The sequence below is a fragment of the Nelusetta ayraudi genome, unplaced genomic scaffold, assembly GCF_046127955.1.
Source record: "Nelusetta ayraudi isolate G7.1 ecotype Tasmania unplaced genomic scaffold, CSIRO-AGI_Nayr_v1 ptg000017l, whole genome shotgun sequence".
Lineage (NCBI taxonomy): Eukaryota > Metazoa > Chordata > Actinopteri > Tetraodontiformes > Monacanthidae > Nelusetta > Nelusetta ayraudi.
Genome location: NW_027466067.1, coordinates 1,042,079 through 1,069,597, shown reverse-complemented (window position 1 = coordinate 1,069,597; position 27,519 = coordinate 1,042,079). Strand labels below are relative to the sequence as shown.

Below are 27,519 nucleotides of genomic sequence, written 5' to 3'. Positions count from 1 at the left end.
TTACAGGAAGCTGCAAATTCAGTTTAAAGCCCTCTGGGAGGCGGTATTAGACGGGCCTAAGATCCTAAACATTCACGAGGAGAGTTCAGGTCGGTTATCAATCAATGAACAACAGGAAGTGTAGGGAAAGTATCTGACGCTGGCTGATGAGCTACGTCTGATGCTGTTTTGTCAAATATTCTACATTTCAAGCATACATTTAGTTTTAATAAAGAAAGGGAGGCTTCAAAAGCATGCTTAATTAGGACAGTATGAATGTGTTGATTTTAGACTAGTTGTTGATTGTGTTTTGATTGTGTTGTTGGTTTGACTGTGCATGTGTGAGTTAATTAGTGGGATGAAGCGCTTTTCTTTTTTGGTTTTCTTGGGATTATTGCGTAGTGCCTTTGTCTGTTGACTGCTCATATTGTTCATGCGTGTGGATTTTGTTGAAGTGTATTGGTTGAGGAAAGATCTTACATCACACATGATTGAAGTGATAATAACATATTAGTGATGTATAAGTGGAGACATGCTGTTTTGTTTCTTCAGTGCTAAAAATACATCAGCCTAATGGGGACTTAATATGTAGACATAAATTTGCTTAAACCTCTGAAAGGACGAAGGAGAGTGATCCAGTGGCATGGGGACTCAAGACGACCAACACTCACCAACAGTTGCAGGAGGCTGCCGGAGCTCCAGTTTGCCAGAGTACCGCCTACCGTGTACTGCTGACACACTGCTTTTCTGTCAGGGTGTGCTTCCTTAGCCTTTTGTCCTCCCAGACTCACCCACAAGCCAGCGCAGCAGTGGATGACAGGTGCCAGGGCATGTCCACCAGGGTGGGCCTGCACACCATGTCCCTGGGGCCCACTGCTGCCGCAAGGCCCCAGTATCCATGTGTGCCACAAGGAGGCCTGGCAGGAGTCTCTGTGGTGGAGAGACAGTGTACTGGCAGGAAAAGACTTATGGAATATGGAATATGATGCAGTTCTGAAAGCGAGAGGTAACAGGCTGACGGGAAGCTGGCATGCACCTTCCCTCTAACTACTGCACTGACGCATCACAACACCCTGTGGACTAGACCACGACACACCACACACACACATACGCACACAGGGGAGAGAGTGAGGGAGACCTCTTTCTCCCAGCATACTTGCATGTGTGTGTGGTCTTTGAGGAGAACTTCTGAACTTGACTCGTGCAGAATAGTTTTGTGTTTTGGAGGCTAGGGAGATTTTTTTTTTTTTTTTTGCTTTTTTTGGAGAGTTGAGTAAGATGTTCAATGTGTGATGATTACAGTAGACTGGAAGCCCTTATCAATTTTAATAGGCAGAGCAAGTTTGCTTCTCCTAGTAGGAGGAGTGACAAAAGCCCCTCTTCTCCCAACCATTCTTGTGATACGGAGAGGAAAACGCGGAGTGGTGAAAGTAGAGTGAAAATATCCTTTTCTTTTTGAACTGCCGTTCTCCTGCAAGAAGGATAATTATTTTTGGCCTAAATGAAACTTTCTAAGACACTTGAGTTAATTTCAGTTCATAGTTTAATAATAATAACAATAAATTAAAAAATTAAAAAAAAAACTTTGCATTTGCCTTTAAGGACCTCAAGAGTCCATAAGTCATTGAACTCTTTGTTTCTTTCATTTTCTTCTTTTTACATTTTTGTTGCGTTTGAACTTGGGTCCTCGAATTTGACTCACAAGCTGTTTTGAATAATTTTCATAGTTCATTTTTAGCAGATTCAGGATCAAATAAAATTCATCTGGTGTATTTGTGGAGGATAGAAACTTTTTTTGAACATACTTTGCATATCTTAATCAGCGCATGTAACTTTTAATTTGTTTTTATATTGGCTGGATGAAGATTCTCATATTGATATTGACCAACCTTGGCCATTAGAAGGGACTCTTAAACCTGGATGTGATTAATACGGTGTGAGTACTTGTGGTTAAGCTGAGCAGAAGAAAGGTAAGAACAGACAGAAACATAGGGTAAAAAGACAGACCGAGCTTGCCATGCTGCAATTGTTTTAACATGAGGGACAGAAGATGCTAGCGGCGGCGAAAGAGAAGAAGAAGAGATCTGAAGAAGTGATTGCGGAGAATATTAGGAAAACAAAAGAATTGATGGCAAAGGCTAACATTCCTAATTCACACACTACTTCTCTGAAGAGTTCCCCACCCTATGAGAAGGAGGTGGAGTACAATGGGGATGCATGTCTTTTGAGGGTTATTAGAAGACTTGGATGGGTTTAAGTGATAGTGCCAGGTGATCGGGTCCAGATGATACTATTGACCAGGACGGATGCATATTTAAAAGTATCCATTCGGAGGCTCATTGCAATGTCAACGTACAATACAATACACAGTGTGCATTCAGTATATCAAGCATGATAGTATCTCAGGTAATGTTTTGACATGACAGCTGATGTGTTTAGTTGTGAACGTCACTGCTGAGTCACCAGGTTTACAACTTCCGTCTTGTTCTGAATAACCGCGGATGAGGATTATGAAGTATAGAACCAAAACCATGGGGTGCTGAATGACTCACAGTGCCTTGGATTTGTTTCCAGATGCTGTACTAATGAAATCTAACTTCTTTTTTTTATTATTTTTCTTATAACATTATCATGTTCAGAATGAGATTGACGCTCCTTACTATGTTTTTATGACTGGGCTGTGAGCCAGCTCTGCGCTTCAAAGAAACAAACAAATAATTTGGGAGTGACATGGACGCATGGTTTTGTAATGTAGACCGGTTGCGCAGCGCTGTTTGGCCCATTAGTGCGCCAAAACGCAGCCTCGAGTAAATACAGCTGCGCCATTATTTTCCTCCAGGAGGTGACGCTAGTAGGTCACTGATGAGCTTGAGCGAGTGCACGAGTGCAGCCAAGTCATTTTTAAAGTGGAATAAATACAAGTCCACAGCAGTAATATAAATTGTTGACCGCCATCCATTGAGTTAAAAGACATTTAGCTTTAAGATGAGTGTGACTGACCATGATTTAGAGCAAATGTCGAAAAAATATATATTTACCAAACAAATGTGCATATAAATGAAATAAGCTACTATGCACAAAGTTTTACAAAAAAAAAAGAGGGGTAAAGCAGGACGGTGTTTTTTGTATTTTTTATTTTTGTAAATCACTTTTGATTCGATATGGATGAAGGATGCAACATCCCTGAAAACCTCATTCAAAGTTTTGTCTTTCTGTCTGTAGAACTCGACACGCCAAAATGAGATGGGCGTGTACTTAAGTGTTAAAGTGTTAAAATAAAAAGTAGGGCTATAAAGGTTCACTGTTGTTTTAATTTATCATCTGCTTTGGCCAGAGGCAGCACATCTTTTTTCAGTCAATCGGTGTGGATTTGAGTTAGACAAACTTGTGCAACTTTTTTTTTTTTTTTTTTTTAAAAAGAGCATCATCATCAAACCAAGATCCCTCATGCTTGACTGTGTCGCCTCTTTTGGTGAAGATCTAAGAGGGATTTATGATGTTATCATTCTGTGTAATAAATCATTCACTGAGCAAAGTGAGACTTATTATTATTATTATTATTATTATTATTATTATTATTATTATTATTATTATTATTATTATTATTATTATTCACAATAACGCAACTGATCCATATGCGATGTAGTAAGACGTTGTGAACTGTAAAAACATTTATATACTCATGACAGTGCGCGCACCCTCCCTCTGCTCTGTCTCTCTTGACTTGGTGACAGACCTAAAAGCCTTTTGTTGCAATCTTAGCCAATGGAGACGGATTACGACACCGGGCAGCTGAGATATATAAAGAGCCCCGTTTTTGACCGCTCTTGCACATTTTTCAGTGACACTTCTGAACATTTATACATCTCCATGGACTAAATTGTACAGAAGACCCCCCAACCTCCCCCCCCAAAAAAACAGCCATTAAACTACATGTGGACGCGCTATGCATTCATCAGACCAGATCATTTAACTTCCAATGAAAACAGCCTGCAAGGAGACCTTCCGGAACTTTCTTTCCTTCTTTCTTTCTTTAATTTTTTTTTTGTTTCATTTTATTTGCAACAACATCCTTCTGCCGCAACAAAAAAAAAAAAAAAACAACTTCGGGGTGATCGCACTGGATTAAAACGCTTGTCCTCGAGTCTCTCTGCCCTTTTTGTAGGATAAGACAAGGATCGACGCACATCCTGAAGAAGGGATTTACCGCAGTGAAGCAAGTTTTTTTTTTTTGTGGGGGGAAAACAGATAAAAGGCAAGAGAAGGGGGGGGGAAAGTTACATCTCCTGGTGCCCACGTATCGTCATGCCGAGGTACAACTTCTTACTGTGCTTGATGGTGCTCGTCTCACTGGGACTGTCGGGCAGCGATGAGCCCAATCTGCTGCTGCCCTCCGCCAGTGAGACACCCGCGGACGCCGGCTTGTCCCTGCTGGACGAGGACGCCGGCTCCCACGAGTGCTCCGCCTGCGTGTGGAGGGAGCAGAGCAAAGTGTTGCGACTGGAGACCATCAAGTCGCAGATTCTGAGCAAGCTGCGCCTGAAGCAGGCGCCCAACATCAGCCGGGAGGTGGTGAACCAGCTGCTGCCCAAGGCGCCTCCGCTCCAGCAGCTCCTGGACCACCACGACTTCCAGGGGGACGCGTCGTCCCAGGACGAGTTCATGGAGGAGGACGAGTACCACGCCACCACCGAGTCCGTCATCACCATGGCCTCTGAGCGTGAGTAATGCACTTTTACAACCCCTCGCAACAATATTGTCTTCCCAAATGCGTCATGCGCGTAATCGCGTGGCAGGAGACACGTACAGGCCCGCTGCCGCCGCCGCCGCCGCTGCCGCTGCTGCTGCTGCAGGGATCATTAAAGTCGCTCACCTCAACTACTTTCTCGAGGGCTCACTCTGTCTCTGCGCGATCAGCTGTTGTCAAAAGTGATTACACAACGATCGGATAAATCAATAATGAGCGGCAGTGAGGGAGGACAGCTCCAATATCGCCAGATGAACTTTTGTTTGGATGGTGATGATGGTGATGATGATGATGATGATGATCGTGATGATGGTGGTGATGATGGTGATGGTGATGGTGGTAATTATGATGACGGTGCGCTCGCTGCTGTTCGCACAACGTCTTAACGTTGTGCTGACTCAGTGCCCCCTTCTTCTTTGAAATTACCCCGCGTTTCACACACACACACACACACACACACACACACACACACACACGGCAGGTCTGTGTGAATGTCAAGTGCATCGTTCGTGATAGCCGGCTATCGCATCACTCTCGCTCGTGGGCTTCGCTCGCGTCCCTAAACCCATCCGGGCTGTGAGATCTGTGAGAGTCATGATCACATCGCGAGGCCCACTGATCATTTGCACCCCAACCCCCAAACAATTTGCTCGCCCCTCTTCGTGCTTTCCCATAAATCCAAATAAACTGCAGCCGGGGCCCTCTGAGACGTTTTATAAAATTACTGTTGAACCCTGGCAGCTGTGCTCTATCGCTCTTTTATAGGCGGCGCTACCGGTTCCCCCGCTGTTCATCGCAGTGAGAAAAAGTGTGTCCAAAAAGCTGCTATTGTTCCCCTCGTGCGGCGCCCCCCCCCCCCTCCGCTCTCCCCTCCCTCCCCCCCTCCTCCACCCTCGGACGCACTTGCCTTTTAAATGCGAAGTTTATGGGCGCAGCTCGTTTTTTTTTTTTTTTCCTTCTTTTTTTTTCCACCACGAGTACACAAAGACAGAGAATCACTTAGGGTCGAGGGGAGTGTGTGACCTTTTCCCTGGCGAATCGACGGGTTCAACTGCATTTACACACGTAATATATTCTGCACACACGAGGCAGATGAAACAAAGTGCAAATGAGCGGTTTTTTTTTAATTTATCTATTTATTTATTTTGCAACCGCACTGAACCATTCACCTACATATTTTCATCATGTTTTAATGTTCACACGAACCCATTGTGATTATTTCTCGCTATGACCTGCAGCTACAGCGCTACAGCTGTTTGCATAAATCAAGGGTGTTTTCTTTTTTTCCCCCCAGCTCGTGGCACGTGATGATGCATTTCTCATACATGCAGTCCACTGCCTGTTTGGATAATTTCCTGTTCGGTAACATCCAAATGTTGATGACAATAAGCAGCATCAACTAAAGCGAATTTCTTTTTATTATTATTTTTTTTTTTTGAATGCCTGCTTGTTGTTTTCAGCATTGTAGAACACACACACACACACACACACACACACACACACACACACCCACACACACACACACACACACACACACACAAGGTATAACGAGTTATGATGCCTTATAATCCTCTATGCAGAGGAGTCTACAACTGGCAACAGCACCGTCTTTGTCACGTTTGTTAGAGCACTTTTTCTTTCTCCGTGTTTGCTTCTCCTCTGTTGACGTCAGCTGCTCTTTTTTTTATTTGCTTCTCTCTCTTTTTTTCCCTCTCCGCCCCCCCCCCCCACTCCCCTTCTCCACCCCCGCCTCCTCCCTGTTAGCCTCCCCTCTTCTTCTCATCTTTTCTTTTCCTCTGCACTCCTGGAAGAGTTGCGAGAGTGCGTGCATCTCTTTTGCCTGTGGCACCTTCGCGATCCCACGGGATTAAAAGTGCCTTTCCCCCGTTTCTCTGATCGACTTCAAACGCCCCTCCCCGATCACCTCGAACCCAGTCACCCTTTCGCACTCGTGCACAGCGCCTTTGATGGGCCATGTGGGTTCACACGGTACATAGTGAACTGGACCCATGCCAGAGTTGCTTCTTAGTATTCACTTAAGGTACGTGGGTGCCACAGTGGGTGTTGATAGGACATGCTTCCGGGTCTGTAATTACTATGTAATTTCATGGAAAAGTACATCTATTTATATCGTAGCGCAGCACGGGAACATCTCCCTGCGTGCCGTTTGCTACATAGGTGCGCGCTCCTCTGGCTGCTCCCACATGGAAAACAACACGGTTATCAAGGTCACTTTCTTGTGCGGCATTTGTGTGCCTGCAGCGTGTTCAGTTGAGCCATTTATTTGCGTTCGCCTACGAGTCAAGTTGGTTGTGTGCTAATTGATTAATGTTGTTTCTAATGGTGCGTCACTGCCCACACCGAGTTGCACCCAGTTTGTTTTGCCTGAGGCGTGCGGGAGAAGAAGTGACCCCTCCAACTCTCCCATTTATCACCTGTGCAAAAAAAAAAAAAAAAAAAATTAGAACAGGCCATATCTTATTTGTGACCTTCTCCCCAGTCTGCCTCTCTTGTCTTTTTGGAGCTGTTTTAATTGCAGACTATTCATCATTGTTTTTTGCACACACACATACACACACACACACACAAACACACACACACAATAAATATTCAGCTGCGGCACATCAGGACAGAGTTTTCATGAAAACTGGAAACTAAATATTGAAAACTCTCGAAACAAATTCTGTTCATAGCTTTGTCTTCTTTCCACAATGTTTTTTTTCTTTTGTGAAAATCTATGTTTCTTGTCAAATGTCTCAACATTTGAACCAAGAAACAATGCTGAGGTCATCAGGAAGGAAGAGATATTATGAACAAGCAAAAAAAAAAAAAAGTTGGGTGTAGAGTAACTACTGCAGTGCCACACTGGTGTCATTGCGTAATCCCAGTGAGATAAAGCACATAAAGCTTACACAACTCTCAAGTATGCAAAAAAAAAAAAAAAGGCCATCTACCTGGAATCATTTGCAACCATGCACATTTTCCCACTTGTGAAGGCCGACACACTGGGGGTGATGGAACACACACACCCTCACACAGTCACACACACACTCCAGAGAAAAGTTCTCCTATTGACAAAAAGGGTCACAGAGTTCACAGCTATGTGATATATTGGAAGAGGAGACTATTAACCTCATCGGCTCTCTTTCTTTGGCAGAAAAGACGAACCGGTAGTAACTTGAACAGTTATCCCCCACAACACACACACACACACACACACACACACACATACACCACACTCCCACAAAAAAACAAGTCTTTTATAGTGTTGACCCTATAAAAGGGTCATTTCCTGAAGGTGCAGGAACCATAAAAATTAAGAGGGAGAGCGCTAAAAGGACAGAGCTGCAGAAGTCGGACCGTCTTCCACTGACTGGCCTGTGTTTGCTAGAAGTTGATGACTATGTGAGGTTTTTATAGATTTATTTATTCCACTGAGGTCTCAGTTTGACGATGACACCTGTTCTCCTTGTAGTCGCTTGCATCAGTCAGAGAGAAAGATAAACTTTAGTGATGAATTGTTTGGACACTGGCTGGGTGGGTGGTTGCTGAGGGGGTGGCGGGAGGAGAGGGGGGGGGCTCGGCCACTCAGTTTTAAAAAAAAAAGGCAAAACTCAAAGGAAAGAAAGGTCTGCGCGACTGTAGAAATTGCACAACGTACTGTCAACTTTATGGCTAATAAAATTTCAAAGGGGCCAAAGTCTATTAATACGGAGGCAAAATTTCCCCAGGACCTCCGGAATCTCACTCCTTCCACCCTCCTTCCCCTATTCCCACGCTCCCGCCCACCAGTTCTTGCAGCCACTCTTTCTCTCTTTGCATTTGGGGAAATGTTGCTTTGAGAATTGAGGGTTACCAAAAAAAACACAGCGCGGCGAGGGGCGGGTGTGTCGCTGTCACTGACGGCATATGGCAGTGCGAGAATAAACCTGTCCTCTCAGAGAAGGAAAGGAACAAAAATCCTCCACTTTATGGACTAGCAGGCAGCAGCAGCGCTGCTCCTGCCTCTTTACAGGATGTGATCGAGTTCGTTGCATCTCGGCTCACGCTGGGCGTATGAAGGAGGGCGGTGGGGGGAGGGAGGGGGAGAGGCGGGGGGGGAGACGGAGGGAAGAAAGGAGTGAGTCCGCAGGGAGCAACAAGCAGCCCCGTCCTATCCTAAAGGGACAGAAATCATGGAAGGGTTTTATAGGTACAATTAAAAAAGACCTGGAACAGATGTTACGTTTCACTAATAAAGGAAATAATTACTTCACACCAGTAATTAAGCCCTGTGTGGGGGACACGAGTGAGGAGGAGGAGGAGGAGGAGGAGGAGGAGGTGAAAGGGAGTGAGAAGATAAAATGGAGATCATTGAGGGGATTATTGTCGGCGGACGTGTTCAACCTCTGTGTGGTCATGTGCGAGGAGCTGCAGTTTTTATGGTGGAGTCCATTAAATCTAAGAGGCATTTAAGCTACAGAAGTGCTGCGCGGGCATAATGCTGAGATCCCAAGAGGGAGCCACTGTGTCGAAAGGAAGCACAATTAACAATGGATTAGCTCACAATTATCTACATTAAAATTTAATTAGCCTCCTTGCAGGCTGGCGAGGGGCAGAGAGCCGCTCTCAATGTGTTTATCACCTGTGGTTGAGCTGCTGCCTGCCTGCCTGCCTGCCTGCCTGCCTGCCTGCCTGCCGCATCACCCCCAGGAAGTTCATTATGAAAGGTATGGAAATGCTCCGCTGGAGCCGTTTCTTCAGGGACGAGAGAGAGAGAGAGGGAGAGGAAGAGGGAGAGAGGGAGAGAGGGCGAGCCACATTTATATAACGCGCGGCGCGTCTCATTGGACCAATGTCGACGTGGCATTCGATTTTTCCAGGAAAAGTATATGCAGAGCAATGCAGCCTCGAGGGAGGGTTGGCACAATCTGGTCACACTTTGTCTTTAAAGAAAGCTCTTGGCTGAGACTCTGACAGATTTGGGAGGCTTCGGGGAGACTGAGTGTGCTCAAAGTGAAAGACTCGCAGGAAGAAATATGCTGCATCTTTCATGAGTTTTAAGATAATGAAACTAATTGTTTCCCCGCTCGCGCTCCGTGTGTGTGTGTGTGTGTGTGTGTGTGTGTGTGTGTGTGTGTGTGTGTGCGCGCATGCGTGCGTGCACATGTGTTTGCAGTGACTTGAAAGGGAGAAGGCAAAAAAGAAATTGCAACGTTTCAACATGAATCAAACTATAGAATTTTATGTCAATGGTAGACATAAAAAGAGCCTTAATGATATATATATGTATATATATATATACATACATACATACATACATATATATGTCTTCAACTATGGCAACGACCAAAGCCTCGTCTGCAGTTATTGATGTGTTGAATCCGAAAGTTGGACCAATCCTTCAGTCAGAAGACAAATGTGGATGGTGCATGCGGTAATCATCACAGCCATCATTGCACTGAGAACCAAGCAGCAAAATTATAAAATAAAAAAATGCATTTTAAGGATTGTTAATCTCTGAACATGACGAGGGGAGAATGTCTGATGACGCCCTCACAGACAGCAGTAGAATCAGATGCTTGTGTTCCAATCAACTGGATGGTCTGTTGCGAAGGGATTGTGGTTCGATTGCCATTGTCGTTATATATTTTGTTGTAGTTGTTGTTTTCCAGTGACAAGAGACCACAAACTCATTTGAAAACGTTTAAGAATTATTACTTATAAAGTAATTTTAGTTTTTTTTTTTTTTTATCAATCAATATCCCTCAATTAACATCCTATTGCTTTCCTCAAGCAGGGAGGCCGAGCTCATGATTGCTAAAGTCAGAGCACGCTTCTGAATTTACTGTTTTTGTCATATTTGATTTGTTTTGTTGTTGTTGTTGTTGTGTAGCTGGTGCGAAGCATGTAAAATGCACAACATGCACAGTCAACCTCCTCTCTTTTCTCATGTTGCTGTTGTCATAAAGTCTTGATGCAGACTGACTTGTAGCTGTTACTGGTCCTCACAAGCCAGTGGCGACTCTCTGGCCTGGAGGACGTTGCTTCACCGCTCAGTCATTCTTTCTGTTATGGCCACAAACAAACATACGTGTCCAAAATTTGGGCATCTCATCCACACGGGCACAATAACAATGTAGCTGCTGATGTGAGAAATCCTCTGACTGCCAAAATCACCACAATGATGAACAGAGAGGTTTTTTGTTTTTTGTTGTTGTTTTTTTTTTGGTGCTGTGTTATTTCAGTTTATCTGACAGATTTTCCTTCACAGCTAAACAGTTTATATGTACACATGGCAACTAAGTCTATATGAAATTCTTCTTCTTTCTTTTTTTTTTTAGGATTTAAGGATTGATACTAAAATAAAATCTTGTCAAGATGATCATTAGAGATAATTAAAAAAAAAATAATCTATTAACCTTTTGTGTCCTCACTTTATCTCACAGTGACCAAGGCTGCATTTGTACTTAAAGCATTTTAAGTTGAACGCCAACGTTCACTTTAGGATGGCGAAGGCTCCGTATGAACATTCTTCGAATAATACGAAAACGCTAGTGAGTTGATTTCTTTCACGGCCAATCCAGGAGCATTAGAGTCAAGGGCGAGAGAGACTCAGCTGCCCCTCAAGTGTTTACGCTCTGCCTTCTGTTTTTCATCAGTCACCACAGTGCTACATCTCTGTTGAAAGTGTTGCCTCAGGGCTTCGTCCACTTCTGAACCCAGCAGAGTGTCACTGCCAAACTGAGTGCTGGAGACGCACCAGCATGTCGCAGCACATCACAGGGCACCAGCAAAAAAAACAAAAAAAAAAACTACTATCAAGCTTGTGGGTTGCACTTTTGTTTACTCCACAGTTGTTGTCATAGCAGAAAAAAAGGAAGTTTCTGCTCGTGGTTGTTGCCCTTTTTCTTTCCTTTTTCCTCTTTCAAGAGTGCAATTTCTGTTTCTCTTTTTTTTCTCTTTCTTTTTCCATCTGTCATATTTAATAGCAAATGATAATGAGAGGACGATCATTTGCAATTAATGATGACGTATATAATTTGCAAGGCAGTTTTCAAAGTGCTCCGTTGTTCAGACCGAGTGTGAAGAAACAGCTGAAGATTGAATCAGGAAGGAAAATATCAACACTTCAGTCTCGCGTCTCTTTGTTTGACACTCTGTATTTTTAACTTTGGCAGAACAGGAGATTGTCGTCTGACATTAACATATGCATGTGTGGATGCGCACACACGTGCACGCATGCGCGCACGAACACACACACACACACACACACACACACACACACACAGGCGGTGAGATCCCAGCATGCTTCCTGCTGTCCAGCTGTCCATCTTATTGCACTTCACTGCACGCTCTCTCTGTATTCCTGCTGCCCTATACTGCGAAATGTCCCGCTGTCTCATCGCACACACACACACACACACACACACGCACGCACGGGTTCACACACACACACATACACACACACACACACACACACACACAAGCGTACATCCCTCAGCGCATGCCAAACAATGAGCTGTTTAGAGGAGACGGTCAGTATGGACCTCGTATATGTTGTGTGTTTAAGACTGATTGTATGTTTCCTCATGTGTGTGTGTCTATATGCGTGCGTGCGTGTGTGTGTGTGTGTGTATGTTAAGGCAGAACAGGCAGCTTTAGGGGGGTGTCTTTTGTTGCTCCTGGGGGGCTACTGTGCTCAGTCCTAATAGGAGTCTTGTGCCTGCCGTTGTCCCAAGGGAGGAGTTCTGAATGAGGGGGTCTAACTTCACACACACACACACACACACACGCGCGCGCGCGCACTCGCACTCGCACATACACACACACACACACACACACACACACACACCGCAGCAGCAGACCCCTCCCTCTCCATTCCCAGTGCAGGCCGGCCTCCCCCACCACCCTCTCCGGTCCCTTGGGACCGGCCAAGAGACAAAGAGGGTGGGATGGGATGTTTGAGGGGGTGCACTGTGGCCCCTGTCTTATTAGAAGGGTCGTGAACGTGTCACGATGATTAATATGCTGAGGTGCGTGGGGATACCCCGGAGTCACATTTATTCAACGCCAAGGCTCCTAAACACACACTGACCACAAAATGGTACATTTGCATTTCCCATTAAGAAAAGAAAATATAGATATATATGCAAATGAAACTTCTATCTGGATTTAAAACCATGATGCATAATACATTTTGTACATTAATTAACAATAAGTGATTGTTTCTCTCCTGGCGCTGTTTGGACCACTGGCAGGCAAGTTTTTTTTGGTACTTGCGCGCAACATGGACACGACTGCTTTTACAGAGTTGGACGAAAATCTTTAAACTTTTTTCTTTTTTATTACTTTTTCTAAATTTCAAATCTTTCAAAATATTTGAATTGAGTGTGAAGGCATGTTTGAATCCGGGCCAAAGTTTGATTGGCTTTCCTGTTGTGCTTCTGGACGGAAAACCTAAAATGATTTTAACACTTTGTTGGTTTTGCCCATTGGTTCCACAATCATGTGACCCTTGAACAGGGTCATTGTGGGTTTGTTTGGGGTTTTTTTTTAAGCACAAAAGAGTTACTCTGCAGTGCGGTAACAGCATCAGTCGATCTTCATGGAAAAAATGCAGAATGGAAAAATAAATTCTACAAATACATCAAGACAATAAGAATTCTCAGCTGTGTTTTCATTACACTCCCAGCACTGAAGCCCCCTTAGCGGGGACATGTGCTAACTATTCATCTGCACCTTAACCCAACACCCCCCATCTGTTTTCATCGGTTAACTGGCTTCTGCACCCCTCAGTAACATTACAGGTATTTGGTTATTAAAACCATTTAACTTCCAAAGTGGGCTGCAGTTTTATCAAAGCAGACAGATGGTGCGGGGAATAAACCCTTATATTCTATATGTCTCCCCATAGGGAGCTGCGGACTAACTATGAGGAACAGGTATCCAGGGAGTCCACCAGATGTTTGATTGGCCCACCTGCGGGCCTGCTTGCGTGCTGCTGGCTGTAAAATTCATGCACTGCATATGTTGCAATTATACCACAGGGAAATAAGCTGCTGTAATAATGAAGTAGGCTGGAAAGGCGAGGATGAAAAGCAAACAGGCCGGTTTCCTTTGGAAAAACACAGCCTCTGTTTCAGGCCCCCAAAAAACTCCCGTCCATCTCCAGCTTCGACGGCGAGGAAGAAATCCAGTAGGTGGCGCTGGCTGGGCACTAAAACCTGCAAGAGCATTAAAATACTAAACTCCCAACGGAGGCCGAGCGTTTGGTAAACCGAGCCCTGAAAACATCTGCACGCTCGCTGTAAAATCCAGGGCCCTTTCATCAAAAAATTAGCCGAAGCAGCAGAAGCGGGAAGAAAGAAAAAAGTAAGCGCAGGTTGGAATATTAAAACGTCCTGCAGTCCCTTTCTGATCTTTACAGGCTGAGCGCCGAGGCATGAGCACAATGTTGTGCCAAGATGTTGTGTAGGTTGTAATTAAGCTGCAGCCGCTCGTCCTTTGTACCTCGGCCCGTTTTACTCCTGCTCTTATAGCGTCCAATAAAGGCACCAATTGATTTAATCCATCAATGCAGTCATTGTGTAAGGTGACACCGCTCAGATGTTGTCCATGTGTGCTTAATAAACCAGGTCCCTAACTGGATCAAGGTGTACAGCAGGCTGGGCTTCTCACGTTTCTCCAGGCTCAAGAAATCCTCTGTATTGTTTCAGGGCTGCAACTCTTTGCTGCTCTGTTATTTATTTTTTTTTTTTACTGTTTTCCCCCCAGTCACTGCTTTTCTTTAGAAAATAACATTGTTTTTGGTCCTAAGCAAAAAGGAGGATTTGCTTGACTGTGTCAACCACCATCTGCGGAAACAAGCAAATGTAGTAATCACAATACACACGGAACAAAGTGCAGAATCATTCATTCCCAGTTTTGTGCTGATGAGCAAACACAACACCAGCCACGTTAATTGCTGTGACCTCAGCAACCCACCAGAAGGAACATTGACATATTGTTTGTCCAGCGTGAGACACTGTATAATTTACACTCACTAATGACTTCCATGGAAATACAGGCTGAAGGACCACGTCTGTCCCTGACTTGGCCCTAATTCAATTTTTCGCTCCGGACTGGTCTAATGGACAGTCCATCTGTACGTCACCGAATTCATATCTCTCAATGCATGACCGTAATTCAATTATAACACGTTTTTTAGTGAAGGGAAAAAAAGAAAACAAAAACAAATGGAGCGCGCCGGTGCAGTGTTCTGTCCTGGTCATTTGGGCTCTGGTAAACAAATCACTATTGGCTGCTTCGTCTCCACCCTGATCAAAACAAAAACAAACTGTGGCTGTTTTGTGTCTCGGAGATTTTGTTTAATAAAAACAACTTTCTGGTTTACCAAAAAAGAAAAACTCATGTTGCAAAGAAAGACATATTACCAATGCCACAGGCTCGACCTTGACCTTCAAACTCAATCTGGCTATTAGGACAGCAACACCCCCCACCCAGCATCCCCGAGATGTAAAGAGGCTGACGGTTTTGACCCCTGATCCCATTTCTTAACTAGAGTGAGGTGCCAAATAACCTTTTGACCCAGGAAGCATTTTCAGGTCGCCTGAGCAACCTCAGATTTAGCAGTGATTGACAGGTCCATACAGTTTTTAATCTGTTTTTTTTCTCCTTTTTTTGACCGAGAAACAACAATTGTCCTCGGCTAAAACAAACAAGGGAAAATGATGGTTTGTTTGCTAAAATATATATATATATATATTTAAAGAAGCATGAAGTTAGCAGGAAAAAGGCCCTGGCGGATTAGATATTCTATTGTACTCACTTGGCACATTGATATGCTAGATAGATGCAGAATAAATTTCCCTTTATAAATGAATGCTTTACATGGAAATGAATGTATGAATGCAATGGATGGATGTCATTATCAGATGGAACTCTATGTAAATGAACCGTGTGCAGATTCGGCATGTGGCGCAAATCACAGAAACAGCCGAGCTGAAGGATCATGACAGGAATAAATCTGCCTATTTTAGGAGGTGCCTGGTCCTTTCTGACATAACCCTGCATTAATCCACTCCCCAAATATATATTTGGGGTGAACCACGATATAAAAGAGAGAGTGAGAGAGAGAGAGAGAGAGAGAGAGAGAGAGAAACTTGGGACGCTTTAATTTTGCTGGTTGTTATGAAGGGGTAGACCATTTCATTATGATTGACCCTGGGGAATCTGAGGTTACCATCTGGCCACTGGCCACCATTACTGATCCTTGTTTTAATATGCAAATGTCTCTGTTTGTCCAACCTTGATGTAATCACAAATGTAACCTGAGTGAATGGTCCAAAAGCACGGCACCCGGAGCACATGTGCTTATTACACAGCCCAGAAGAGCAGATTTGAAAGACTGATTGTGATTCTTTAAGAAAAAGATGGAGAGAAGTCATTTCAGGTGTTGCTGTTTTATATTGTTGTTGTTGTTGTTGTTGTTTTAGGACGTTTATTTAATAAAGAACACAATATAATTTCCCCCATTGTCATACTTACACATAAATTGCTGTTTATAATCACAATGCAAGGAATATCACAAGTCCTTACACCAGTGTGACTTGAGCACCAAACCCTTTGATAATTTTTGGCCTTGCCAGGATGTCTCAGAATGTGTGACTGACTCGAAGTGAAGCGAAGTCAGCATTGTATGAAGCATTAAACTGCTTTCTACTGCAAACTACTTCCAGTAAAGAAAAAACAATGTTGACAGACATAGAAGGCTGCCTTGCCTGCCTTGACTTTACAGTTAAAACGGAAGAAACTAACAAGAAGACAGTTTTTATTTTTTGTAGGAAACAGTTATGTGCCATGTGAATTTTTGAGAGTGACTTAATCTAATGTTTTGGCTTCATCCAGGGACGATCCTACTGAAGTTCAAATGTGACGGTCACATAAACTTGCTCTTCACATCACAAGTGAAGTTTTTTGAAGCTGATAAACTGTCTCAATGTTTTAAGGAAGGAGTCAGCTTGAATATAATATACTTTATATAGTGTATGCTAATATAATACACTCATATAATATATACACTTCATAATTGAATTGTACTAATATAATTTACTTTCACATCTTTCTAAAGGTCCCATCATAATAATGATATTCAGATCCTTATTTTTTTCTCATCCGCACTTGAGTGGACGCCTCATATGTTTATTTTTTTCATAGATTCTGGAGAACAGCCTTTTTAGCCCTCTGTTTACTGTCTCCCTCAAGACACTCATTCTGTTGCAACCGATGCTTTGTTGCACCTTTCACACGTGTGGGAACAAAAACATGGCTGCCTCGAGGGAAGTGAACACCTGCCTGTCAGTATCACCACTAATCTGACTCACTAACCTGACTGATTTCCACAACCCTGTGTGTGTGTGTGTGTGTGTGTGTGTGTGTGTGTGTGTGTGTGTGTGTGTGTGTGTGAGTGTGTGTGAGTGTGTGTGAGTGTGTGTGTGTGTGTGTGTTTTGCCTGCACTTCCCAAAAAGTGGCGCACACAGCAGAAGGGAAGGGTGAACTTTTCTCACATCTGGGACATTCAGCAACATTCCGGAGGCGCCGCAGCGTCGTCACTGCCCGGCACTCAGTCAGTTTCTGTTTAATCACAGCTAAATACCAAAACAAAACACCAAAAAAGGGAAGACAAGGAATCCTTCCAGAGCATGAAAACATTGGCCAAGTTAATTCTGTATAATACGGAATGTACGGATTTAAAATGCAAACTAATGAATAGGTTATTTACCGCCTGGTCTTAACTTTAGCTTAAGTTACATTTGCAGAATCTGTCATCCATCACAATATCAGCAATATGGATTCTTTTTTTTAAACTCGTACTCTCCTCTGATGCAGTGCATGTTTGAAATGCAGTATTAATTTAGAATTGGAGATGTGAAGCAGTATGATCTTCTGCTGACTCACATTTGCGGGTTACTACTACTACTACTACTAATAATAATAATAATAATAATAATAATAATAATGATAATGTATAATAATGTATAACTACTACTACTACTACTACTATTATTATACATTATCATTATTATTATTAGTAGTAGTAGTAGTAGTAGTAGTAGTAGTATCATCATTATTACTATTATTATACATTATTATTATTCATATTTTGCATTTATTTATTACAATTGATTATATAATGATTACTTGTAATATAATTACATTATATTATATTATATTATATTGTCTTAACACTTCAAACACCCTTATCTGTACTTGCCACTTTTTAAATCTTTTTTAACTTTTTCCTTTAGTAGAACTTATATTAAACTTGCCACTTTTTAAAGTCTCTTAGTGACACTTTCTTTCGTCCGCATGATGCACGATCGCTTTCTGCCACAAACCACCATTTCACTACCATGCAACATGACCTGTGACAATAAAAAATCTTTGACTCTTTGGCAACTGTTGTGCACAATAACATGTTCTTGTCCTCCTTCCCACAGCGGAGCCCCTGGTGCAGGTGAACGGCAAGCCAAGCTGCTGCTTCTTCAAGTTCAGCCCGAAGCTCATGTTCACCAAGGTGCTGAAGGCCCAGCTGTGGGTGTACCTGCGGCCGCTGCAGCAGACCTCTACCGTCTACCTGCAGATCCTCCGACTCAAGCCCGTCACCGAGCAGGGCAGCCGCCACATCCGCATCCGCTCGCTGAAGATAGAGCTCAACTCTCGGGTCGGCCACTGGCAGAGCATTGACTTTAAGCACGTGCTGCAGAACTGGTTCAAGCAGCCGCACACCAACTGGGGCATCAACATCAACGCCTTCGACGAGAGCGGCAACGACCTGGCGGTGACTTCACTGAGACCCGGGGAGGAGGGACTGGTAAGGACCCTCTGACCTGTCCACTGTGGCTGGCTGGCTGGCTGGCTGGCTGGGATCCGATGATGTTTGATTTTATGCCAAAACAAGTTTCTAGTGTTCTCAGTTATTGTCCACCTATGTCATTTGTTACCGAAACACCATACCCTACTTGTTAAGGCGCTAAACTCGTATTAAAATAGATTCTACACCAGAGGTGAGCAAACTCACAATGAACTAAAATAAAATAAAATTTGACAATGAGGCCGGAGCAGATGGATGGAGTGTTTTGGTGACCCAACTCATAGGAGGAAAAATATGTGTGAGTGATATGTACAAAGCATGGGCTTTGTTGTCAATTCAAAAAATTAACAAAAGCAAAGTTAGAACAAAGCCCCGTGGTATTTAGCTCTTTATTGAAATGACTCTAAAAACACTGAAAGAATGGATGAAATCCAGCTATTTTATGTCTTACTTAATATTAATATAATTTCTTCAGCTGGCAACATTAAAAAACTTAACGGGCCGCATATGGCCCCCTGGCCGTAGTTTGCCCATGCCTGTTCTTCACAGTTCTACATTTCAGAGTACATTTTTGCACTGTTAACATCTTTTAATGTCTAATAATATGAATGGCTTCATCATTATCCATATGGGCTTTTTTATACCATTTTACTGACTTTATTTAACTTTATTGTAATGCAGTTCAATACAAGTTTGGCAATCCCAGTGAAATATTATTTCAAAGTACAAAAGTAACTGAAGAACAAATAGAATGAAAAAATAAATCGAATTTGTCACAAAATAGATTTGCTGCACTTGATGGAAGATGTCCATACATGTTCCTACAGATGGAAAGAACGAAAATAAGTCACCATCACAAAACCCACATGCATCATTCAACAAATGTTTAAGTAAAAAAAAAGAAATTCAGTTAAGGTTGGAGATATTTTTGGGGTCATTTACAAACACAGTCCGTGAAAGTGGAAATACTGAGTTTTGTTCAATCCTGTTTTACACATCTGATAAAACAGTGGTCAGTTTTGAATGGAGACTTTAATGTGCATCTTCTCCACTGTGGACAACATTTGAACCAATTTAACCTTACTAGACTTTTAAGACATGCAGCACTGGTAGTCAAACTGCCTTACAAGACTAAATTTTCATTAATTCTGTCATTAAAAAAAAAAAAAGAAAGGAAACTCACACAAAAAAGAAGAAATTTGAATTGAGTTGATCCCACACTTTTCTGAGCAGTCTCTGTGTTTTCTTAATTCTTGTTTGGATGTGGACCATTGAGCCTAACGTTGAAAAGACTCAACTGACCATCACCCATATGCAGGGACATGTTTTAAATGTACTTGGATTTATTCTAAAGTAAAGAAGGGTGTTTGCACGGTCGACTTCCCCCTTCATTGTCGAAGCAAAACCACCCGTGAAACATTAATCTGGTGAGAAATCCCAGAGTTACTGCGACTGTCAGCTATGTACAACAATCTATGTTGAATAATGTGGTCTCACTCATCCCAGTTAAGCAACACCAAATATTTACCAAGTGGTCATTTGGGTCAGATCCACACCACACATATCAGAGGTCAGCTCTGGTGTCTTGGCCAATAAATCGCTGCCCCCTGAGCACACAGCAGTGTGCAGTATTATTCTTTGACGGAAAAGGGAAAAGTTCAAAAACACAGGCAAGTGGAGCACAACAAAACATAACACAACAAGCAAAAAAAAAAAAGTATCTGTCACTAGGCTTTTTTTTAATAACAACAAAAGCCTATGTTTACTCCTCAAACAGTATTTCAGTTGAATTCCCTCTTTGAGAACCTGTGACCCAGCTGGAACCACTGTGGCGAGAAGAGGGCTTTCATAAAACAAACACGATGGGGTGAAATATTAGATACGCTTGCCTCTCCAAAGGTCAAGGTTATTGGAGCCTGCAGATGACCTTTTGGGTCAGAGGTCAAAAGAAGCATACAGAAGTTGGCCATTAATGTTTGAGAAGTGTAGACTCAGTCGGGGCACACATGGGCCATTGCAGTGAATGCAAACATCATGTTTTTATTTCTGTTTTCGTTACCCTGCAGATGATTAGGTTGGAAATGTTTAAATTCGGTTAAAAGGTTCATTTTGGTGTAAAGGTAAAAACAAACAGAGATTTATCTATTTACGATTTTACTATTACTAATACTCAATACTTCAGTACTTATTGCTAATTGTGATATTTCTGTCATGGAATAAATATTACCCTAAGCTCAAAATTACTTCAAAATTACTCTAATAGGCGCATAGTTGCTTTATGAATCGCTCAGTGAGGAAACTAGCTGGAATTCAACACCTAAAATAGACATTGAAAGTCAATAGGTTACACATTAGTTTTGTGTCAATAGAATATGATTAGCTATCTAGGGTTAGGGTTAGGGTTAGTTCATTTTGGAGATTGTTTGAAATTTGAATTGTGTAATTTCAAAATGCGGAAATATCATAGATGATAGACTTGTAATAAAAATCATAACCATTGTATATAGTAACACATGCTTTTGTGAGCCATGGCACACTTTAAATTGCAGTCAACCTCCAATGTTTACCTAAAAATTCAGGTCAGTTATATTGTATTTACTTTAAACACGCTGAAAAACAGGGCGACACGGTGGCGCAGTGGTGGCGCTGCTGCCTCACAGCAAGAAGGTCGTGGGTTTGATTCCGGGCATGGGACCTTTCTGTGTGGAGTTTGCATGTTCTCCCTGTGTCTGGGTGGGTTCCCTCCAGGTTCTCCGGCTTCCTCCCACAGTCCAGAAACATGCATGTGAGGTGAATTGGAAAATCTAAATTGTCCGTAGGTGTGAGTGTGAATGGTTGTTTGCCTCTATGTGGCACTTTGATGAACTGGCCACTTGTCCAGCGTGTCACCCTGCCTTCACCCTATGACAGCTGGGAAATGCTCCAGCAAACCCCTAAGACCCTGAGCTCAGCATGGAGCTATGGAAAATGGATGGATGGAGGCTCCAAAACTGTTTATGGCAAAAGTTGAAAAATTCAGTTCATCTAAAAAAATCAAAAACCTTTTAAGACGTTTGGCCAAGAACTTTTTGTTTCTTTTCGATGCATTGCTTCTAAGGAAGAGATACATTTTGTTTGTGACACTGTTTGAGATTATTATCTGTAGCCCATCTGAAAGCAACAATGGATGATAGCCCAAGTTGGCCAAAGTTAGAAATGCTCACCAGTGTGCATTACTTAAAACATGAGCAGCAGTAGATTTTTCTGTTTGCAGCAGTTTACAGTGGGAGGTTTTTAACTTGGAGTGCTGTGTTGAAGGACCGGACTGCTGGTTGTGCAGGAGGATTTTGTAGGTCAGATTGTGTTCTTTTATATATTTGAGAAGTAACATCCAGATCTGCTTTGCATGATAATTCCCTATTGTGTAGTTTGAGTCGTTTGTCCTGACTGAATTTGTACCACCTCCCACTGATCCCCACTGATTGTCACATCCCGAAGGATGTGGAATTTGTCCTCCATGTTGGACCCATCAGGCCCTTTGGGAGCAGTGAGCAGCAGCGGCACAGCTGTGCTCTCCAATGTTTGGGTGATCCAACCCCCCCAAAATCCAACCCCAAATACTGAGCGCCAAGCAGGGAGGCAATGGGTACCGTTACTATAGTCTTTGGAATGACCCGGCCGCTCTTTGTGACTTGCAATTGTAGTGTTTCAAAGGGACAAAAGCAGCGTCTACGCCATCATAGTTACAAGCAACAGCAACAACTCTAATGTTCTGCTCAATTTTTATTGTCGTTTGGAGTCCTGTGACTTTGCAACAGAGGTATCGGCTAGTATTGGCTTTCTTGAGCTAGGCTGAGGCTTTAAACTGAGGGGGGGGGGGGTTGTACTGTATACACCTAATCCCATTTTTCATAACCTCCGCCCTTATCGGCTATTTGTCACTAAGGTTGCTCCCGTTGTTCTCTTATAACCACCTCTTTCTCTCCTCCCTGACCTCCCCTCCTCCCCCCTGATTCCAGCAGCCGTTCCTGGAGGTGAAAGTTCTGGAGACGACCAAGCGCTCACGGAGGAACCTGGGCCTGGACTGCGACGAACACTCGACGGAGTCCCGCTGCTGCCGCTACCCTCTGACCGTCGACTTCGAGGCCTTCGGCTGGGACTGGATCATCGCGCCCAAGCGCTACAAAGCCAACTACTGCTCCGGCCAGTGCGAGTACATGTTCATGCAGAAGTACCCGCACACACACCTGGTCCAGCACGCCAACCCCAGAGGCTCCGCAGGGCCTTGCTGCACCCCGACCAAGATGTCCCCCATCAACATGCTCTACTTCAACGACAAGCAGCAGATCATCCACGGGAAAATCCCAGGGATGGTGGTGGACAGATGCGGCTGTTCTTAGGCTACACGGAATGCACGTTTTATGTACAGCCACCACTGCATCAAACCATGACCACACCCTCTACGGAGCTTTCCCACCGGCACCAGAACCCATCCCTAGGCACCAGATTTCACTCTCCTTCCTCTGCCACAAACCATTCCACTGGGGTTTCCACCTTCCATTCAGTAAATAGATTCTTCTAACTGTGCGAGAGAAAGAAAAAAAAAAGATACAAATGAACATGAGTCAGAAAAGACAGATGGGGAGACAGTAAATTATGAATGATCTAAAAAGGTCGACCATGTGGAGCAGCTAAAGAAAATGAAAATAAGATGGCTAAACTATGATGTAGAGTATGTTGTTAGCTTTTGTGGAATTTTAAAAGATTTTCTATGGCATCTTTGTTAAGTGTCAGGATTCGATGGCAAAAGATGTAAGCGTTTAAAAAAAACAAAATATCTTAAAAGCAAGTTGTTTAATGTTAACGTCTGAAACAACGACCTTCACGTGCTGAAAGAGGTCTCGTCGTGATTCCTCGTCCCGGGGTGAGTTCTAAGCCACAAAAAAAAAGACAAAACAATTGCAAGGGGGCCTGATGAGATTTATTTTGCAATCCATAGGAAAGGGAGAGAATGCATGCCACCGCGTGGAGGGTTTATCACAAGCGTACACTTAGTATAAATCCAAAATCTTGTTTACAGACTTTTCGAGATGTGCTCTAGAGATGTGCCGAGGAGATCCAAAACCAAACCTTTACCTTCTATTAATGTATGACACCTTGGTGCGACATTCTTGAGCATCTACAAAACCTTTCACACTTTCTTTGATCTTTTTTTATTTCTACTCTTGTAAAACTCGACGAGGAAAAAGTGAAAGAAGCGGATATACTATTTGGACTCTTCACGACCCGCTGAAGTCGCTTCAACGGTTCCGCCAAAATACAGATTTCTAGTTTTCATTTGCACACAAAAGTCATCCAGTGTCACTGTGGGGGTGGGTGGGGGGGGGGTGAGAAGACAAAGACCCAGCAGGTTTCCTTTCTTTTATAACTAAGGGAATAAAAAAAAAATGCATTAAGTGTTTAAAGAGAGAAGTTAATTCAGTGTGTCTAATTAAAATATAAGATGAAAAAGAATTCTTACCCTGATACAATGTTCTTGAGGGTGTCAAAGTTTATTGCGCTACAACCTAAGTTAGTCAAAGAGATAAAGATAGCACAACACAGAGCTAGAACTTTTCAATCAAGGTTTACACACTTATACTTAACAAAATCCAGAAATACTGAGGAGCAGTAGCATTAAATGTCACAGCAGACTAGTTCTTTTCATTTGTCTTAACGCCGGTCTCAGTTAGTTCAAGTACCTACAGAGCAAAACAACAGACAGAACAAAAAGAAAATTCTAAAGATTGTAACTCAGCCACTGACTGTAGTTTAGAAAACATATTTATTTTTCCTTTTAATTTGCTTCATCCACGTGTATCACATCATTACCTTTGCAATAGAGAATATATTGTTAGTGCTTAACAACAGAGTAAATTTGTCTGCTTGAAGTCTGTCTTTGTTTCCTGGATGTCAAAGCAAAGACATCCTTTTGTTGTAAACGAAAGCACTATGCTGTTGGATAAAGGGTGAGCCTTCTGACGTTATATATAAATGAAATATATGTATATATTAAAAAAAAAAAGGGGGGTACAAAAAACCTTTTTGGGGGCACTATACCTTACCAACAATAAATTTTGCACTATGAGATGTTCATGGCGTGAGGAGGTTAACTGTTGTCTGTGTGTTATCAAGCACAAGAGAGCTTGTATAGTATAGGATTTAAAATGAAAAAAAAAAAGAAAAAAAAATATTCAAGCTTCTGGTGATCAACCATAAACTAGAGAGGTTATCACTTCTTTTTGATACCATCACGCTTTCCCGTCATCTTTCTTCGAAGCGGGGGCCTGTCCACACACACACACACACACACACACACACACACACACACACTTCTAATCCAAATTGAGAACCTGGACATGCTGTTCCAGGGGCCTGAAAGGCCTCTTTGCCCACTGTGACTGATGAGTCACGTGTATAAAAGTGAATTTATGATGCTTTAACTGGAAATGGCCCAACCCACCAACTCTAACCTGTAAACCATGTTAGAGAGAGAGAGAGAGAGACGACGACGACGACGACGACGACGTCCTTTTCACTTAAAACAATGTGTTGCTGTCTTGCTTGCGTGAACCTGTTTATGCCTAATGTGTGTATTTTAAGTGAAAGCACCCATGTGAGAATGGGAAGAGTACCCAGGGATTGTTAGCCAAAGTAGAGGACGACGTGTGTTGTGATCGCAGGACTATGCTAGAACATTTCAAAGGCAGGAGAAAAAAAAGTTTGTTTTTGTTGGGGGAGGGGGGGCAGTGGTTGGAAGTAATTCAACTGGTCAATTATCTATTTATTGATATTAGTAACAATGCATTTCAAAGTTTGTCTACCTCAGTTTAGTCCAAAACCTATGCTTGTTTTGTTTTGTTTTTCAATTCAATTTGTCATTTAAAAAAACAATAATCTGTGCAAACATTTACAAAACCCCCCCTGCTCACGCAGCCGGCGTTACCCCTCTGAAAAAAAAAGAGAAAAAAAAGGGAATAGCTAAAACCACAGGGTCCCCTCGCTCTCAGGTCCAGATTGAATGACTGATGGTAGCAGCTATGGCGAAGTGTGGTCAAAATAAATGATTAGTAGTGCCCCAGATCTGCGGCTTGGTGAGATGTTGCATTTTGAATTCTAGTGTTTGTATCTTGGTACGTGTGAGAACGTTTTCATATGATTATATGAGGTAAGACATTTCTATGTAAATACCTACCCAAACGCTGACATTATCATGTTTTGGACAGGTTCACCGCTTCTAATGTTTTTCCTCACCCGCCCCATCCCCTCCCCCACCCCTCCCCATCCAAAATTTTTTGAGTAGTTTAAAAGAAAAGAATACCCCAATTTTGTAGTTTAATGGATGTGCATATGGATAACTGTTCTATTGTTATTTTTGCTTTTTGTTGTTTATTTGCTGTCATTTTCTTTTGTACAATAAATCATTTATTTAGCTTATGACCTGTTGTCCCTTTTCTCTCTAAGGCAGATTTTTTTCTCTCTCTTAATGTCAGTTAACTTTTTAAGCAACGTCTTAATGAAGGGAACAATAGGGTAACGTTTGCACTGATTCGCTGTTGCAACAAGTAAAGCTGACTTCATCCGGGGACTCTCTTTCTGTGGTTTATCAGTGAAACAGAAAAATTACTCAAAATAGATCAGGAGTAACAGTTGTAGTCATAGGAATGTCTGGCTGCAACACTTCAATGAAATATACATTTCACTTTGCTGAGGAAGGTGATGATGATGAAGCTTTTTAATTAAGCCACAGTTGTCTCAATTTTAAGAATTAGATGTCCAAGACACAAGACTTTGGATTTCTTGTCTTTGTGGGTTTATATATGCAGTTCTCTGTCTATGATGCACAATTCACTTTTGGTTTTAATGCCTGGCATTAAAAGTTTGTATTTCAGTAGATCAACTGGTTTTCAACTGTGGGCCTTCGCCCTTTTCAAATAAGTAACGCTCCACTTACACAGCACAGACACCGTGGTGTGGAGTTGTGTGATGCTGCCTCCCTGCAATAAGGTCCTGGGTTTGATTCCATGCTGGGTCCTTTTGTCAGCTTGCAGGCTCTGTGCATGTCTTCGCTCAACTCACCTCACACCTCAGCTTCGTTTGATTCAAATACATGCAGTATCGTGACTTGGTGACTTCACTTTATTCACACGGGTGTGTGTGTGTGTGTGTGTGCGTGCGTGCGTGCGTGTGCGTGCGTGTGTGTCTCAGTGATCAGCTCCAGACTCCCGCTGCAATCATTGAAGATCGTTATTTCATTGGTACAACTAACCTCAGAAGGCTTAGCTAGGATTTCGGGAATGCTAACTCCCCAAAACGAGCCCCGATAGTGCAAACGTCATTCGCCAGTCAGTGACGATATGGATCATGTGTAAAAACTGAGGTCTTTGGTAAAACCTTATGTTTATGTCCTACTGTTAGTTTGACATTTAACAATTGTTCTTGTTGTTGTTTTTTGAGGAAAGTGTACTGCTTTGAGGGCAAGAGGCTACATTAGCAGGCTAACGTGTCCAAACTTGTTGCCCCCAGAACTCTGTTGACAGTTCTCATGCGATTGCTCTCTCAGCCAGAAGAGGGAGACAGTAACGCAAGTTCAGCGCGTACAAGTGGCAACTTTGTGTCAAAACACATCCATCCTGAAAAGTAGACGTATATTCAAATATGGAATCTCTGTTGGTTAAAATATGAACTTCGTTTTCGGCGGCGTTTAAACTCAATACATGAACGCATGCCGTCCATAACTTTTCTGTTGAGAATGGGAACGGACAGCGGAGGTGGTAGGAGGCAAACTCACCACGAGGCTAATTGGTGAAAGAGAGCGTTCAGGGGACAATGGTTTAGTGTTGCCGTTCAGGGCTGCTATTATTTGGATGTCATATAAGATCCAGCCTGACCCAATTAATATGCCACCAGATAGAGAGC

General features: G+C 42.7%; 1 protein-coding gene across 2 annotated transcripts; it reads left to right on the top strand.

Moving 5' to 3' along the window:
* The first annotated feature begins 3,636 nt into the window (after positions 1-3,636).
* On the top strand, positions 3,637-26,040 carry LOC142887131 (growth/differentiation factor 11-like). 2 transcript variants are annotated; one of them, XM_076024479.1, is made up of 3 exons: positions 3,637-4,699; positions 18,209-18,582; positions 22,581-26,040. In XM_076024479.1, the coding sequence occupies exons 1-3, from the start codon at positions 4,285-4,287 to the stop codon at positions 22,959-22,961; spliced, it is 1,170 nt and encodes a 389-aa protein (XP_075880594.1). In that variant the 5' UTR covers positions 3,637-4,284; the 3' UTR covers positions 22,962-26,040. The 2 variants fall into 2 exon arrangements, with proteins under 2 accessions (XP_075880594.1, XP_075880595.1); XM_076024480.1 differs by having other exon boundaries at positions 3,640-4,699; positions 22,584-26,040.
* The last annotated feature ends 1,479 nt before the right edge of the window (positions 26,041-27,519 follow it).